General features: G+C 51.1%; 2 protein-coding genes across 7 annotated transcripts; one reads left to right on the top strand and one right to left on the bottom strand.

Moving 5' to 3' along the window:
* Nucleotides 1–600: 600 nt before the first annotated feature.
* Nucleotides 601–6,867, bottom strand: EEF2KMT (eukaryotic elongation factor 2 lysine methyltransferase). 5 transcript variants are annotated; one of them, XR_009488608.1, is made up of 9 exons: nucleotides 6,736–6,851; nucleotides 6,551–6,613; nucleotides 5,862–5,942; nucleotides 5,562–5,666; nucleotides 4,818–5,116; nucleotides 3,332–3,636; nucleotides 2,284–2,433; nucleotides 1,177–1,552; nucleotides 601–888 (listed from the first exon to the last, which is right to left on the bottom strand). XR_009488608.1 is itself a non-coding variant. In XM_059861445.1 (8 exons), exons 1-8 carry the CDS (start codon nucleotides 6,817–6,819, stop codon nucleotides 1,452–1,454), a joined length of 1,188 nt encoding a protein of 395 aa, XP_059717428.1. In that variant the 5' UTR covers nucleotides 6,820–6,867; the 3' UTR covers nucleotides 985–1,451. The 5 variants fall into 5 exon arrangements, 4 of the variants coding, with proteins under 4 accessions (XP_059717428.1, XP_059717430.1, XP_059717429.1 ...); XM_059861445.1 differs by lacking the exon at nucleotides 601–888 and having other exon boundaries at nucleotides 985–1,552; nucleotides 6,736–6,867; XM_059861447.1 differs by lacking the exon at nucleotides 601–888 and having other exon boundaries at nucleotides 985–1,552; nucleotides 4,818–4,951; nucleotides 6,736–6,847.
* An 827-nt stretch (nucleotides 6,868–7,694) lies between these two features.
* NDUFB6 (NADH:ubiquinone oxidoreductase subunit B6) lies at nucleotides 7,695–10,460 on the top strand. 2 transcript variants are annotated; one of them, XM_059861758.1, is made up of 4 exons: nucleotides 7,700–7,992; nucleotides 8,068–8,160; nucleotides 9,157–9,201; nucleotides 10,310–10,460. In XM_059861758.1, exons 1-4 carry the CDS (start codon nucleotides 7,813–7,815, stop codon nucleotides 10,376–10,378), a joined length of 387 nt encoding a protein of 128 aa, XP_059717741.1. In that variant the 5' UTR covers nucleotides 7,700–7,812; the 3' UTR covers nucleotides 10,379–10,460. The 2 variants fall into 2 exon arrangements, with proteins under 2 accessions (XP_059717742.1, XP_059717741.1); XM_059861759.1 differs by lacking the exon at nucleotides 8,068–8,160 and having other exon boundaries at nucleotides 7,695–7,992.
* Nucleotides 10,461–10,746: the final 286 nt, after the last annotated feature.

Here is a 10,746-nt window from a genome sequence, read left to right as displayed (position 1 = left end):
GACTGTGCTTACTGCTCCTCAGAGCTCCTGCTTCTGGCTGGGAGGTGAGGACTGGGTTCTGCACCAGCAGTTTTAAACTCTGAGCAACTACTGAGTATCTACTTTTGTCAAAAGAGAAAAGGTGATAATAGGGTCAAGTTGCTTTACTGCAGGAATTTGGCAAAACCTCCAGCTTATGGATTGAAGAATGATCCATAAAGATTGATTTGCCAATTTTTTAGTGGTTTTCTCCTGTTTTCAGTCAAAATCCTGTCCAGAGGTTTGGCCATTCCTGTGCACATGGAGGTAAATTAGGCACTTCTCTAATTAGACAGTAATGCCAAAGGCTTTAGAGAAGTGTCCTCTTCATATAACAGAACTTTTTAGATCCAAAATGAGCTCTGTACAGAACCTTTGTCTTGAATTTTGTGTGAGGGGAGATAAAGGAGCTCCTGTGTGGGCTGCCAGTTTGTGTTTGCTCTGGAAATAACACCTTGGAGTTCTTTCTTTTTGGGGACAGGGAGCCAAAACCTGGGCTGGGGTTATTTCTGCTCAATCCCAGCAGTTGTGGTCTTTAACTTGAAGAATAAGAAGATTCTTCAGGACTCAAGTTAGGTATCATCAGTTTTCTCTCCATTGCTACAGGAGGAGGAGGTTGAAGTTTTTTTATTTAATTTTAAGTAGTTTTTAATAGAGAAAAGGAAGCTAAAAGAGAAGAATGAGCATCACTTTGAGTTTTGTGCTTCAGGACTAATGCTGCCCAACAGGAGAGGGATTAATGGATGATGGAAGTTTCAGAGCTCAGTCCTTCCTCCTTGCAGGACACCTGGAACACTGCTATGGAGAGCAATTCCTTTTTCATTGCCAGCCCTGCCTGGATTGCCAGCAGCCACTGTGGAAGTGGCAGTCCTGTGAGAGAAAGGGACATCAGTTGTGACTTGTCATCACTGCAGAGTAAAGATGCAGCTGATTTGCAGCAGAGTCATCCTGGGACACAACCACAGGTACTGGTCACTGTTTATTGGGGGTTTTTAAGCCAACCCAAACTGCAAGTACACACAGACATAAAACACCAGAGTAGACTATTACAGCTGCTTTTAAAACCAAAACCCACTGATCACTCTGAAACATTGCTTTGCTCCTTTGTCTGTGGGAGATGCTCACCCTGTGATCCTGCAGGTTGCCCCCAGTACTTACAAATCACAACACAGTTGGGAAAAAGCCCTGCTTGAATTCTGCTGTCTTCTACAGAATCAAGTCAAGTGTGATTAAAGCTTTTTGGTTTCTGTTGCTTGAGGTTCAGTCACTTCCCAGGGGCAGCTGCAGGCTTGGATCCATGCTGGGAATTAAGAGGAGGGACTCCATGTGTCCAGCTGTATCCTCAGAACCTCGTTTCCAGAATTCAGGATAATCTTGTTACGAGGCTGAGACAGCTCCTGTTGGTTTCAAAATTCCAGTTCTGTCTGCCAAGCCTATATAAATAGCTGTAGAATAGTTACATCTGGCTGCTCATCATAGAGAAAATGACAGCTGCTGTGGGCTGGGATCACCTGCCACCTGATCCCAGCTTTATCTGTGAAGAGAAACACTGAGAATCATATTTATGCCTAATAAAATGAAGAGCAAAAGTTGCATGACAAGTTCTGTAAGAAGAGATCTTTAGCATGCTGTGACTGACAGGGAAATGCTTATGAGTGTTTTTTAAAAATCTCATTAATGCCTCTGCTGAACACTCAGTGTCACTTTGTGAATTAACCAGCATTTCACAGAATATCCTGAGCTGAAGGAACCCACAGGAATCATCAGGTCCAGTTGGTGAACACCAGCTGAACAGCAAAGACACTGCAAAGGATAGGTTTTATAAGTTTATATGAAGAAACATCCCCAAATCTCTATTTAACCTCTAGTTGGGGGTTTTTGTCAAAAGAGAAAATGAGAAAATAGAGTCAGGTCAAAGAACAGGTAAGATAAGATCAAGGGTTTAGGATGCATCTCAGGTGTTATCACTGGCAGTGCAGCACTGATGGCTCCCTCCTTTAAGCTTAAACCTCTTTTTACTTTCCTACTGGCACCAGACTTACAAATCACCCCTCACAGATATGAGCTGTGATAGCCAGGATGTACCCAAAGGTGAGTTCCAAGCTCCTGATGAAATCCATGTGCAAAAGCTACTGCTCTTAAATCCAGCTCTAGGATAAGATCCAGCTCTTGGACAATGCTCCTGCTCCTCTCTACCACAGAACAAGTAATGGGGAAAGAGGCAAAAAGGCAGAACTGCTGAACACTGGATGGAACAGCACCCACCCAGCTCAGCCTGGAACAGCTGATACGTGTCTGGATTTCGGATTGTGGAGGCAATGAACACCTCAGGAGCTTTCCTGTCTGCCCTGGAGGTGGAGAGTTTCTGTAGCATCCCAATGAGGGCTAAAATTATCTCAGGATCATACACCACATCTAGAGAAAAAAAAACAAACATACAATATTTATCGAGAATTGAGTAAAAACCAGAATAAAAACTGCAAAGCAGAAATAAAATCTTCACAGTGTAGGAGAATATTGACATTTTATGGGCTATGCCCTCATCACTAAAAATCAGTGCTCCTTTCAGTAAATGGATTGTCAGATATTTTATTTAAGCCCATCCTAAGGGAGGCAGCAGAACCACTGAGTTGGTGCTCTGCTCCCACTGCCCTTGGCAAAACAAACCTGCCTTGTTAGAAATGAGTGGGTTAGAGGCTGCTGCCAAGGACTTGCAGATGTTTTCATCTGGAGTCCTAACCTGGAGAGCAGAAATGGTGGTGGGAGGTCAGGGAACACCAAGGGGTGCAGAATGCTGATGCTCAGGGGGGCTGTTCCCTACACAGAGCTGCACAGGTGTGTACCACTGCAGTTACCTGTGCTGCAGTGAGTAACAGCAAGTAGCAGAGAGATGTCAGTGCCCCTCAGCTCTTGCCTTCAGAGTCCAGCTGGGGCTGGTTTGGGCACTGAGCAGTGTCACTGCCATTAGGTACCATGCAGTGACTTCCTTTATACAATTCCCATTCACTGCATCCTGTGATACCTGGAATGCCAAAGTCATTTTTGCACCTGCATCCTCAGGTTTTTCTTTGCAAAGCTCCAAATCAGGGTGTAAGACCTACAGCTGAGACATTCTGCTCTCACTAGGTACCACCATCATCATCCAACTGCCACCAGATTTTCCATGACTGGATTATTTATAAATCTCTCTCTGAATTTATACACAGACAAGTCCAAATGCAGTCTGTAGCTGGTTGTTGTTACTCTGTTACTCCTCGAGAGGCTGCTGGGGTTGCTGAGCCCTGCCCACCCCAGCTCTCTGTGGCTGCAGTACCTGCTGCAATGACAATGTCAGCTCTGAGAGCCAGCAGTTGTTTTTCTGTCACTGAGCCCCAGTCAAGCTCAGCAACAATCACTTTTGGGGTGTGGCAGTTCTGTCCTTCCAGCTCCTGTCCTTGGGACTCTGTTTGGATGCTGCAGGTCACCCCCTCTGGGGTGAGGCCGTTCAGCTGGAGGTTTTCCCCCAGCTGTCTGAGAACACGGGGGTGGCAGTCACTGAATATGAATGTCCTGGGCTGGCAGCTCCTGCAGATGGCAATTCCAGTGAAGCCAATCCCACTCCCCAGTTCCAGGACTGTCCTGAGGAGTAAAAAGTACTATCAGGACTCCGCACTGAGTTAGAAATCAAAACATTCTAAATATAATTAAAGGTAAAATCAGCTCCAGATAATTACAATAATTTTTGAATGAACCATCCACACTCTAACCTTTGTCCCCAGCAACCAGAGAGTTGGGAATAACTGAGGGTGGAATTGTCAGCATAAAAATAATTAGCTGAAATGCTGATTTCTGTAAGGCAAAAGCATTCCCACCACAGGGATGAGAGACATTCCCACCTGGCTTTAGCCATCTGCAGCACAGTTGGTTCCACCTGAGCTGGCTCTCCAGTTTTTAGTCAGTGGAGAGAAACAGACACTGAGCAGTACAGTTCCTTCCCCTGTGAGCTTAATTATTATTAAATTATCTTTCCTCAAAACTCCTTGCTCATCTTGACTGCTTATAATAAAGTGAAAATTATGTGATCAGAGCTGCACACTAATCTAACATAGATAATCCTTGGTGAATCCCATCATGGAGGGAAGGGTGTTAGTGAAATTACTGAAAACTGAACAGCTGACCTCACAGAGCAGGTCAGACTGCACAGTGCAAGGGTTTGATCCCAAACCATGTCCTAAACCAGGCCCTCTCCTGGGTTAAAGTTTGGCAGAAGAGACAAGAGCAGCAATTACTCAGCAGACAAAGGGTGTCATTTCAGTTATTTTGTGTGCACAGTCTGTTATTAAATATTTCTGTTATGAAATTACATTTGTGTAGCTCACAGTATCAGAGGGCTGGAGCCCCTCTGCTCTGGAGCCAGGAGTTGGGAGTGCTCACCTGGACAGGAGAAGGCTCCAGGGACACCTCAGAGCCCCTGCCAGGGCCCAAAGGAGCTCCAGGAGAGCTGGAGAGGGACTGGGGACAAGGCATGGAGGGACAGGACACAGGGAATGGCTCCCACTGCCAGAGGGCAGGGCTGGATGGGATATTGGGAAGGAATTGTTCCCTGGCAGGGTGAGCAGGCCCTGGCACAGGGTGCCCAGAGCAGCTGTGGCTGCCCCTGGATCCCTGGCAGTGTCCAAGGCCAGGCTGGGCAGGGCTTGGAACAGCCTGGGACAGTGGGAGATGGCCCTGGACATGGAATGATGTCCCTTCCCAGCCAAAGCATCGTGAGATCCTGCAGGAATGAGGAGCTCTCTAGTGCAGCCCTGCTGCTGCCATACCTGCCCCTGAAGAGGCCGGGGTTCTGCAGGGCCCACTGGGCCAGGTGCAGGGCAGCCTCCCACGTGAGGAGCCCCGTGGTGCCCCCGGAGATCAGCGCTGTGCTCTCGCAGAGGCTCACACAGTCCCCCGAGGGCTGTGGGACACAGGGAGGCAAAGATGCATCAGCACAGGCCATGACTGAGAGTTTACAATCAATAGGAGCACCTGGAAAAAGGCAGGAAACACTCCAAGCTTCAGGGTGTGTGGCATTCACATTCTCTGAAAAAATTCCTTCACCCAGGGTTTTTCTCCTGGGAAGCTGAAAGGCAGCGAGAGAGGACTCAGAGAAAAGGAAAACAATTCTAATCTCATTTGCTTCTCCTGTGTTGTGCTCCTCTAGGATGTGTTTGGAGATTGTTTACCCACAGGGGATTGCCTGACTGGACTCTGGTGTGAGTTGTTTTGACTCTCTGGCCAGTTAGGGCCAAGCTGTGTCGGGACTCTGGAAAGTCACAAGTTTTCAATTATTATCTTTACAGCATCCAGTAAGTATCTTTTCTGTATAGTATAGTATAGTATTCTTTAATACAATATAGTATAATAAAGTAATAAATTAGCCTTCTGAGAACATGGAGTCAGATGCATCATTCCTGCCTTGGTTGAGGCACCCTGCATTTACAATAAGGGTGGGTGTTTCTAAAGCCAATTCTTGCTTTGTTTGGGTGAGTAAATGTGGTTTAGAACAGTGCAGAGTCAGTTTTTACCAGTAAGTAGTTTTTGTAACAGTGAGTAGATTCTTCTTCTTCTTTTAGAACATCTGCCAGTGCCTCATAGAGTTCATCCAGGGGTTCAGCTGCTGTGGATTCAAGCTGTGGGGGAGGAGAACAGGGCAGCTCTGAGCATCACATTGCCATGAAAGAGAAAACAACTGCACTCGAAGCCTCATTTTAGTACAGTGTATTTACAGTGAATGTTGTGGTTGGTTATTGCATGAGGTATTCTCAAGGGAAAAAAAAAAAAAGAGAGAAAAACAAGTGAAAAATAAGCTGAAAAGCAAGAGGTACCTTTTTGATGAGCTCAGTCAGGAAGCACCTCCTGTACTTGGCTGAAGGGGGATATTTCACACACAGGGGGTGAAGAATTGTCTACAATGAGAAGAGCCATGGAAACCAATTACCCAGGACAGGGTTTAGGAAAGGCACTAAGGATCACAGGAGGATCATTAATTGGGTCTGGGTGCCATGAAATGCTTTGGAATTTAGTCTGTGCAAGAGATGCTAAGCCAGAAATTGAAATGGGATGATTTCTGACAGGTTTGTGAGTTTACATAACTGTGGCCACAGATTTCTTACTTTTTGTGGCAACAAAAATATCACTTTTCAATAGAGCAAAGAGGAAAACAGACTGAAAATAATCCAATTTACTCTCCTCCTTCTTTTGCTCTTCTTTTCCTTCTTTCCGTTTTGGTTTGCTGCCTGATTTGTGATCTCCATCCTCAAGGACAGTTTAGCATCCCCACTCCCTGTATCCCGAACATCCCAGAGCAGCTGCACTGATTGTTCCATTCACACCAGTGCTCAGGCACGAGGGGCAGTTCTGATCTAAGAACACCCAAATACCGGGCAAAGAAGGAAATCTGCGGTTCTGCGGGGCCTAACACGGGATCACGGGCACCGCGGGTATTTCTGAGCAATTCCGGCAGATTTGGGACACCCCGGTGATGGCATGGGGGTGACTCCGAGCCGTCCCTCACCTTGTGCAGAATATCCGCCAGCAGCGCGGAGTCCGGCGCAGTCCGCAGGCTTTGTTCGAGTTCCTAGAACAGGATAAATAAATAAATAAATAAATAAATAAATAAATAAATAAATAAATAAATAAATAAATAAATAAATAAACAACGCCGCCGTGCCGCCTCCCCGCCCCCCCCACTCCCGGTACCGGCCAGGGCAGCGAGCGGAGCGGCCGCGCCGCCAGGAAGCGGCGCTGGAAGCGCAGGGCCAGTCCCGGGCGCGGCTCGGCCATGGCCCGGCAGAGCTCGGCCGGGCAGGCCGCGGGTGCGGAGCAGGAGCCGCCCCGAGGGCGGAGCGGCACCGCCCCACGGGGCCCGGAGCGCGGAACGCCCGAGCGGGGATCGAACCCTCAACCCCCGGCAGAGCGGGCGGAGCGCGGCCGCCGCTCCCCACAGAGCTGCCCGGGCCGCAAGGGGGCGCCACGGCCCCGCTGCCCGAGCTGGGAAACACCGGGACCGGGAAAACACACCGGGATGGGGGAACGCGCACCGGGAGCAAGGGAACACCAGAATCAGGGGAATATCGAGATCATGGAGCACTGGGGAAACGTAGAATCACTGGATCAATGAATCATCGGGATCATAAGAATCATGGAAACATTGCAATTATGGAATCGTGGAACCACTGGAAACACAGAATATTGGAATATTGGAATGGTTTGGCTGGGAAGGGTCATTAGGGACCATCTCACGCCACCCCCTGCCATGGCAGGGACACTTCCACTGTCCCCAGTTACTCCAAGCCCCATCCAGCCAGCCTGGCCTTGGGCACTGCCAGGGATCCAGGGGCAGCCCCAGCTGCTCTGGGCACCCTGGGCCAGGGCCTGCCCACCCTGCCAGGGAACAATTCCTAATTCCCAATCTCCCATCCAGCCCTGCCCTCTGGCAGTGGGAGCCATTCCCTGTGTGCTGTCCCTCCATGCTGTTGCAAGTACCCTTGCCCCATCTGTCCCGTCAGTTCCCTGCGGGCACTGGAAGAGGCCCCAGCTGAGTTCCCCCGAGCTATTCTTTCCCCAGACCCTCCCGGCTCCCCGGGCTCCCCTCACGGCAGGGCCGCCTCAGCCCCGCCGCCACCTCGGCGGCCTTGCCTGGCGCGTCACAACTGCGCGCCCCGTGACGTCACCGCCGCGCGCCGCCGCGAAGGACACGGCGCCCGAGCGGGGCCGAACGGGACCGGAGCGGGCCGAGCCGGAGCGGAGCGAGCGGCCCGGGCGGGCTCAGGCGCCATGAGCGGCCCCACGGAGGATGAGAGGCTGCGGGTGCAGCAGCTCCGCGCCCTGCGGCGCCGCTGGCTGCGGGACCAGGAGCTGAGCCCGCGGGAGCCCGTCCTGCCGCCGCAGCGGCTCGGGCCCGTGGCCGCCTTCTGGGAGCGCTTCCTGCGGCCCGGGGATCCCTGGCGGCAGCAGGTGAGCGGCGGGACGCGGGCACCGCGCGGCCTTGCCTTGGCCGCTGGCCCGGCCTGACCGTCCCTGTGCCCGCAGGTGCACAAGTTCTACCAGGGCGGCCGCTTCGTCCTGCTGCGGGTGCTGCTCCCCGCCTGGGCCGTCACCTACTACCTGAAGTACCACGTCCGGGTGCGTGCGGGCCCGCCGGGGGGAATTCCCGAGAAGGGCCGGGGGAATGGAGCGGGAGTGGTCCCACAGCGGGTGGGTGACGGTGCTGCTGACATTCGGTTGCAGATAAGGGTATTCCCCGTGGCCTGTTCACCGCTTGTGTTGCCTTGCTGGGGTAGCACTTGTATATAAATTTAGTGTGATACTTCATTTCAAAGAATCGCCCTTGTGACACCCCAGCTGCAGAGCTGCCCCCAGATCTGGGCCAACAGCAGCAGGACCTGGAGGTGCTGGAGAGAGTTTAGAAGCCACGGAGATATCCCAAGGGCTGGAGCCCCTCTGCTCTGGAGCCAGGCTGGCAGAGCTGGGAGTGCTCACCTGGAGAGGAGAAGGCTCCAGGGACACCTCAGAGCCCCTGCCAGGGCCTAAAGGGGCTCCAGGAGAGCTGCAGAGGGACTGGGGACAAGGGATGGAGGGACAGGACACAGGGAATGGCTCCCACTGCCAGAGAGCAGGGCTGGATGGGATATTGGGAAGGAATTGTTCCCTGTGAGGGTGGGCAGGCCTGGCACAGGGTGCCCAGAGCAGCTGTGGCTGCCCCTGGATCCCTGGCAGTGCCCAAGGCCAGGTTGGATGGGGCTTGGAGTAACTGGGGACAGTGGAAGTGTTAAGGCCCCTTCCAACCAAAACCATTCCATGATTTATGGCAGTGCCCAGCTTCTCCTGTGATCTAAGCAGAAAAGCTGTGTCTGAATTGTTCCTGTCCTGCAGGGACAGCCCTGGGAATAACCAGGGCAGTTGGTGTGGGGAGGGAGAGGGGCCAGCCCTGCCCTCCCTGCAGGTGTGACTGTTGCAGCCTCAGCTATTTCTCTAAGTAGTGGAAGGTTTATCAAGATTTTTGCTTAGCACGGTTTGTATCCTGGAAGGATCATGGTGCCCATTTTCAGCACCCTTTGTGCTTTCTCCAAGTAACACTGTTCTCTTTGCCCCTTCCCTGTGTTCTCCTCCTGCTTCCAGAAATCGCCGCACGGGGTGGTTGTGACCAACCCACGGATATTCCCAGTAAGTCTCTCATGGCCTGTCTTATCTTCCAGCTGTGTCACACAGACAGGAAGGGGTTTCCAGGGAGCTTTGGGCAGCACCTGGGAAATGTCTATCACAGCTTTCCCAAGGGATGTGCTGGGTCCTGTGGGCAGCACAGGGACAGTGAGTTTGGGCACTTCCCTCTTGTCCTCAGTCCCTGTTTCAGTGCTTCCTCTCTGTAGCACCTGGCTGATGCTGCCCATCCAGGGTGGAAAATACAAACATTCCCTTTGGGAATGGGTGTTCAAAGCCCCAGTGATTATTAACACATGGAATCACACAGGAGTGGCTCTGCTTCTCCTCGTTAAGCTCTGAGAATGTTGGTTCTGACTTGGTCCCAGTTGTCCCTGAAGGTCCCCCACACTCAGGTGTCCCCAAAGAGTTGTGTCACCTCAGCTTGGGACAAGTTTCATGAAGCAGAGTGTCACCATATTTGGTCTTTACTGTTTCCAGGCTGCTCTGAGCTGTTACTGATTGGTGTAACAAGTCAGAGGGCAAATATTCCTGCAGAAGATCAGCTCTGCCCTTTCTGGCTGCTGCTCATTTTTGGTATAACACCTCCTAATCATGCTCTGTCTAAAATAAAATTATAAAATATTCCATCCCAAACAACCAGCAACAAGCTGAAGGTCAAGCTGTTGGCCTCTGTCTCCAGCCTAATTTTTTAGTTGAGTTGGGTCAGCTCAGCAGGCCAAGACTTGGCTGGAGCTGGAACAAGTGGCACTGGGGCAGCAGGTTGATTTTTGAGGGATTCCATGGCTCTCCATGGGCTCTGGGCCGTGGGGTTGGACTCACTGATCACTGCTGGAGGGGATTATGCAGTGCTGTAAGTAATTTTTAAAACAAAACAGGCTCAAAATGTGTGGCTGCTGTTCTGCAGTGAAAACAAGGGGTAAAGCAAGTACAGGCTCCAGGTAATTTGGCTGTGATGTTATTCCAGCAGTCTGTGGATGTTGGGGAAATGAGAATGTTCTGAGTGAGTTGTGGTGCCTGGAAGTGGGGACAGTTGCAGGTTCCCTGAAGGACTGGGCTGTGCAGGGGGAGTCTGGATGCCACAGGGAATGTTCACCATGCTCTCTTCCCACAGGGGGACAGGATTTTAGAGACTGGAGAGATCATGCCACCTCTGAAAGATGAGCACCACAGGCACCATTGATGGCCAGGAGCTGATTTCCTCTGTGGGTGAACATGGCCACGTGCACCTGCTGTGTCTGTTCCATAAAAGAGTCTTCATTGTGCATTGTGTCAGCTCCTCTGTCATTTACTGTCTCATTAATCCCTGTCATTCCAGGTGTTCCTCCTGTGGGAGTTCATTATTGCTGGATCCTGGGGATCTCCAAGGCCTTTACTCACCTCTCAGTGAGACCTGGCAAAAGGACAATATGGGCCTTGGGGTAACAAGAGAAACACTCTGGATCCCAGGGATTTTGGAGCAGGCTGCTCCAAGGAGCAGAGCTGAGCCCCTCACACACACTTGGTTCTCCTCTCCCACTCTACCAAACCCTTTCTACCAACCCCTTCTGA

The sequence above is a fragment of the Haemorhous mexicanus genome, chromosome 17, assembly GCF_027477595.1.
Source record: "Haemorhous mexicanus isolate bHaeMex1 chromosome 17, bHaeMex1.pri, whole genome shotgun sequence".
Classification (NCBI taxonomy): Eukaryota; Metazoa; Chordata; class Aves; order Passeriformes; family Fringillidae; genus Haemorhous; species Haemorhous mexicanus.
The sequence above is the reverse complement of the archived record's forward strand: the minus strand, read 5'-3'. Positions and strand labels throughout refer to the sequence as shown.

Bases quoted from the DNA above. Each gene is read 5' to 3' on its own strand.
- NDUFB6 (XM_059861758.1), top strand. From the start codon at position 7,813: ATGAGCGGCCCCACGGAGGATGAGAGGCTGCGGGTGCAGCAGCTCCGC. The intron at 7,993-8,067 runs GTGAGCGGCGGG...CTGTGCCCGCAG, and splicing joins GGGATCCCTGGCGGCAGCAG to GTGCACAAGTTCTACCAGGG. The intron at 8,161-9,156 runs GTGCGTGCGGGC...TCCTGCTTCCAG, and splicing joins ACCTGAAGTACCACGTCCGG to AAATCGCCGCACGGGGTGGT.
- EEF2KMT (XM_059861445.1), bottom strand. From the start codon at position 6,819: ATGGCCGAGCCGCGCCCGGGACTGGCCCTGCGCTTCCAGCGCCGCTTC. The intron at 6,614-6,735 runs GTACCGGGAGTG...ATCCTGTTCTAG, and splicing joins TCCGCTCGCTGCCCTGGCCG to GAACTCGAACAAAGCCTGCG. The intron at 2,434-3,331 runs GTACTGCAGCCA...TTTTTTCTCTAG, and splicing joins TGACATTGTCATTGCAGCAG to ATGTGGTGTATGATCCTGAG.